The following is a 6,000-nucleotide window of genomic DNA, read 5'->3' on the forward strand; positions in this document are numbered from 1 at the left end:
CCCTGGGAAAAGCCAGGCATGAAGGTGCAGAGTGCAACACCAGTTCTAGGGAGAGAAATAGGCCATATCACAGGCCAGACTGTAGTGTGACATTTTACTCTTTTGTCTTTTTGGAGGACCCACAACCCAGCTCCCAGATAAATCACATACAGAGCTTATTCTTAGTTATGAATGTCCGGCCTTAGCCTGGCTTGTTTCTTGCCAGCTTTTCTCAACTTAAATTCTCCCAACTTCATTTTCCTCTGGGCTTTTATTTTTTATCTTTCTATAATGGGCTGGGTAGCTGGGTAGCCCCTATGTCCTCCTCTCCTTGTTCTGTCATTGCTCCTTTTTTCCGTCTTTCTTTCTATTTATACTCTATCTGCCAAACCCGCCTATCCTTGCTCCTGCCTCGCTATTGGTCATTCAGCTCTTTATTAGACCATTAGACAGGCAAATAATCACAGCTTCACAGAATTAATGCAGCATAAACAAAAGTAGCACACCTTAGAATAATTTCCCCCAACATTTTCCATTTTTTCCTTTCTAAACAAAAATGAAAAATTGTAACTTTGACATCGTAAGACTGTTTACAGTAAGAACAATTATCAAGTAAAGATTACATTCACAATGTACTGAATTCCAATTCATTTGTATCTGGTAAATTTAAAGAAATACTCCATAATCTATCCTATCTAAGTAAATCTAAAATTTTATAACTAAATTACTTTCTATCATATCTAAGGAAAACTGCAATTTTAACTATCTAATCTTCAATTTCATCAAAGACCCAAGAAGGATATAATATTATTTGACTAAACAAAAGGTGCATTGCAAACAACTTCCAAAACTCTTGAAATGACAAAGACATCTGACTGCCTGGACAGTCACCCAAAGTACGTCTGCATTGTTGGGGCATCCATCTTCAGCCTACAGACCTAGAATATCTTGTAGATTTTTCAATGAAGCAGGAAATTTGCAGACTGTCCCACCTATGTTAGCAGTTTGTCAGACACTTTCCTCTGTATTCTGAAAAATGTCTGGCACACTCTGCTGTGAAGCAGGAATTTTGAAGGGCTGTCGTGTCTTTTTCCTGCGTGGCCTGCATGTTCAGTCTGCACAGCACATTATCAGCAGTCAAAGATAAGAGCAGTTTCTTTGCCCAGTGACTAACCTTGCCAAAATGAAAGCAAATAAGGAGTATCTCCAGTGTCCATTATCTCTGAAGTAAATTGGTGCTGCCAAGAGCAGATTTGTCTCATTGTCATGAAAATCTTTCATATTAACAAAACATTTTAATTGCTATATTCTATAGGTCGTTGAAGTATTTGAAGACCATCTATCTAAAATATATCTATTTAACTTAGAAAACATACCTAACATATGTACAAATTTGATTGTTATATGGTTAACTACTCACCTACTGAATATTTCTTGATTGTCCTATATAGTTTGTAATAATAGCTTTCAAAAACTAGAACTTTACCTTACTTTTTTAAATGAACCGCATAGGTACAATACCTTAAACAAGAGGAAAAACACATATGCAATATGTGGTAACAAAAGCAACCTTAAATTTGTATCAATCTACAAAAACCCTTTAGACAAGAGTAGAAACATATACAGTGTGTAAATTTGTATCAATATACAAAAGTTCTTTAAACAAGAGTAAAACCATATATACAATGTAACAGTTGACTTTGAATTTGTATCCATATACCAAAATCCATGCCAATGCAAAATATCTGAGATTAATAGTTGTCCTTTTATCCTATATTTATATCCCTAAATATAACAAACATCCATGACCCACAAAATTACCAAAGACCCCCTTTTCTTTTGGGAATGTGGACATTTTGTTCTTTAGACTGCTTTCTGCTGAGTGTGAGAAAAGTATTTTTAGTGTCGCAGAGAGAAAATTTGAGACAATGGCCAAGTCCTGGGAAGATCAGTTATAACCTTTGTTGATAGATATCACCTGTCAAATTTCAGGAGGTCTCTCCTGATCAAACCAGATCCAGGTCAACCTGGAACGAATTTACAGCCTCTTGTTTTTCATGGAAACAAAAGCAAAACCTCTTCTCCAAAGCATTATTAATTTCCATTTGACAAATACATTTTTTACATTTAAAGTTAAGGCATTCTTAAAATATCTAGACTGGTTCATTTCCACAGGCCCTCTTTCATTTCCAGATCTCTTAGCTGCTGTCCTTTGCTTTTCAGAAATCAAAAAATTCAAAATCAACATAATAACATAGGATCCAGACTCCCTGTGTATTTCCCATCTTTTTTGTTTTGTTTTGACACAGAGTTTCTCTGTTACATTCCTAATTTTTCTGTAACTAGGTCTTGTAGATGAGGCTGGCCTCAAACTCACAAGAGATCTGCCAGCCTCTGCTTCCTGAGTCCTGGGATTAAAGGCATGTGCCACCACCATCCTGCCTTGTATTTCCCATCTTTATATGTGGCTTTTTACTTTTATGTTACTTATACTGTCTCTTTAAAGACTTTATTTTTTAAAATTGTTTCTTTCAATAACTGCCTATACCCATTTTCTTTCTTTCTTAAGCTACACACATTGTAAAACACACTGGAACCTGCTTAGAGGCTTTTTCCATCTGGATCTCTTATATTGCATGTCTTTTAGCTTTTTTGACTGCACGAGCAAACTTCAGACTGTTAAGCTTCACCTGGCTCCTCTACATGCTCTTGCAGCTAGCTGGTTCTGCCCACTCTCGGGTTGGGTCATGAAAGCCAAGGCCAAAGCTTGCCCTCTGGTCAGAGCTTTGTGACTGAGAACTGCGTTAAACCTTGTTACCTGTGCAATCTGGCACCTGTGTTGTGACAAGCGGTTTTTACTTTGCTTGCCACAGTTTCTAATTTCTATTTAGTGCTGCCAGTTGAACATCAGCGCCTCTTAAAGGAGTCGTGTCCTTTTTTTTTTTCCAGCTTTCTCAAACTCTAGATGGACATCTGAGCCCCATGTTGGACACCAAAATGTACTGTGATGTTTTTCTCTTTTGGCTCCTAAATAAATCACATACAAAGGCTTGTTCTTAGTTATGAATGCCTGATCTTAGCTTGACTTGTTTCTTGCCAGCTTTTCTTAAATTATCCCAACTACCTTTTCCCTCTGGGTTTTTATCTTTTCTTTTCTTTCTTTTTTTTTTTTTTTTGTATAACTTACTTTCCTTCCACGGCTGGCCGGGTGGCTAGATAGCTGGCCTTTATGTCCTCTTCTTATTCTCTCATTGCTCCTCATTTCCTCGTCTCTCCTTTTATTTATATTCTCTGTCTGCCAGCCCCACCTATCCTCGCTCCTGCCTCATTATTAGCCATTCAGCTCTTTATGAGGACCATCAGGTGTTTTAGACAGGCAAAGAATCACAGCTTCACAGAGTTAAACAAATGCACCATCAACAAAGTAACATGCCTTAAAATAATTTTCCCCAATACCACACACTCTTGATTCTCAACCTGTGGGTCATGACCCCTTTGGGGGTGCCAAACAACCTTTTCACAGGGGGCACATATCAAATATCCTGTATATCAGATATTTACATCACAGTTCATAACTGGAAAATTACAGTAATGAAGTTATAATTTGTGGTTGATGGTCACCACAACATGAGGGACTGTGTGAAAGGATCACAGCATTAGGAAGGATGAGAAACACTGGCTAGCTAGATTAGCAGGGGCCAGGTTCCTATAAGAGATCTTTTTTTTTTTTTTTTTTTTTTTTTTTTTTAGTTTTTCGAGACAGGGTTTCTCTGTGGTTTTGGAGCCTGTCCTGGAACTAGCTCTTGTAGACCAGGCTGGTCTCGAACTCACAGAGATCCGCCTGCCTCTGCCTCCCGAGTGCTGGGATTAAAGGCGTGCGCCACCACCGCCCGGCCCTATAAGAGATCTTGTCTCAGAACCTAAGATAGATAGAGTTGGAGGAATGACAGTTGAACTTGACCTCTGGCCTCTACATGTGTACATGCACATATGTGTGCCCACATGAACATGTGTACATATGCACATACAACTGTGCATGAACCCACCATTACAAACAATGTTCTAGGCTTGGTGGGGAAAGTCTACTTACCTCCCACTGCCCTTTTTCACACAGTAGAACTACTCTAATAAAGTTGATTGAGTCTGGATTCTCCTGTTAGTCCTCAGATCATAAACCGCCAGTCCATGCTAGGGAAAACTAACAATTTTATCTGCACACATATTCTTCCCCTCCTTTTTCCCTTTTGATATTTAGAGACTGGGTCTCATTGTGTAACCCAGACTAGCCTCAAACTTGGAATCCTCAAGCCTGAGCCTTCTGAGGTTATACCAATAGGTAGTGTACTATCATCTTTTTTTTTAAAAAAAAAAGCTGTAGTAATCACCCTTTTATTAATTATATGCTTCATGTTGCCAAGGATAGTCCAGATCTTGTATGCTTAAATGATCTTTCTGCTTAAGTCTCCCAAGTACATTGCATTCATGCCTGTTCATAACACATGGTACATGCCACTGCCTCTGGTTTCACAGCGATTTCTTTCTTCTTTTTTGAGAGAATCTCACTGGCCTTGAATTTGCTGTATAGACCAGATTATCCTTGAACTCTCAGAGATCTGCCTGACTCTTTGCCTCTTGAATGCTTGGATTAAAGGCATGCTCCACCATATCTAGCTTTACAGCTACTTTTCAAAAAATCATATGAAGCCTAGAAATGTCCTATTTAAAATTAGCAAATAACAATAATTTATCAAATAAAAATAAAAGCTTTCTATTTTTATATGCAGGTTTGTCAACATGTAATGCCCTTGAATGAACGACAAGAATGGATATATTATTGTGTGTTTTCCCTTATATCTTAAATAATTCCACTTGGAACTATCAAACTAAGAAGTATTTTAGATCAAATCTGTTATTTATTAACTAAATGCTGTTCCATGACACTGGTATACTTAATAATCTGTTTCATTTCTATGCATTTATATTTTATGTCCATGTTATATATTTTATTATTAAAGTTCAAGTAGTGTTTTAAAATGTGTGGCTGTCTTGTTAATTTAGTTGGAAATATAAATACTTTTTTGTTTTTTAATAAAGGAAAATAAAATTGTAGATAGGATTTTTAAAAGTAATATTCAGTGACTTCCAGACTATAGACTTCTGGTTTGTTTTACATGTAAAAATACTAAGAGACAATGTAAATACAGAAATAGCCATTTAAGGGTCTAACTATCAAAGAGCTAAAGTGGAGCGGAAGAAAACCATTTCTGCATTAGGAAGCCAAAACTTGTTGGCAATTGTACAATATTTTGTGCCAAAAACAAATTTCTCACCAGTGTGTCAAGTCGCTTTCTTGCACAGAGGGTACTTGGGAACCGTTGGCGTTAACCCTGTGTAGCAGTTAAGGAGATAGTGTGTGGCCTAAAAAATGTCATCGAGCAATTAAATCTATTTGTCAGTACCAGTAGCAGAGAACTTGGCCAATGTCAGCTTTTGGATTATGAATACCATCTGGCAAAAGCTATTTTTTGCCTACACTATGCATGCACATAGTTTAAATGTGATTTGGAGTTTGGACCGTTGATTTAGATCTGTAAAATAGGTTGTCATTACCTCACCGTTTGAACTCTTCAGACAGATGTCTCATTAAAGGTAGTGAGATATAAAATTATTTTGTTTATTGTCAAATGCTTTATAAGTTCAACAACTGTGGCCATATATCTCACTTCACCTAATACTGAGTTTCAGAAAATTTTATGTGGTGCTAAAAACATATAACAAAGTTTTTATATTTTCCCAACATAGTTTATGGGTTTTATAATCATATGATAGGAACATGGAGACTCAAGAAAAAAAAAATGTATGGAGCCTTGAAGAAGTACTAAGCAGCATGGGCATGACCTGGTTCCACAAACCCTCTCTCCTCTCTCCTGAAGCCTTGGCAGCTGGGGCAGGGGCTCCCTATCCTAGTAGTCCCATCCTCAGTGGAAGGCAAATTATTGTAAGTTAAACTTCCTTTTCCCT

General features: G+C 37.3%; 1 protein-coding gene across 4 annotated transcripts in view; it reads left to right on the forward strand.

Annotated features, from left to right (window-relative positions):
* Positions 1 to 5,242, forward strand: part of Efcab7 (EF-hand calcium binding domain 7) — a 55,161-nt gene extending 49,919 nt beyond the window's left edge. For all 4 annotated transcript variants that reach the window (XM_075945161.1, XM_075945160.1, XM_075945164.1 and 1 more), the window contains one exon: positions 4,764 to 5,242. In XM_075945161.1, the coding sequence (XP_075801276.1) occupies positions 4,764 to 4,838 (75 nt within the window). In that variant the 3' untranslated portion in view covers positions 4,839 to 5,242. The remainder of the gene's footprint in view (positions 1 to 4,763) is intronic.
* Positions 5,243 to 6,000: the final 758 nt, after the last annotated feature.

The sequence above is a fragment of the Microtus pennsylvanicus genome, chromosome 13 (assembly GCF_037038515.1).
Source record: "Microtus pennsylvanicus isolate mMicPen1 chromosome 13, mMicPen1.hap1, whole genome shotgun sequence".
In the NCBI taxonomy this organism is placed as follows: Eukaryota; Metazoa; Chordata; class Mammalia; order Rodentia; family Cricetidae; genus Microtus; species Microtus pennsylvanicus.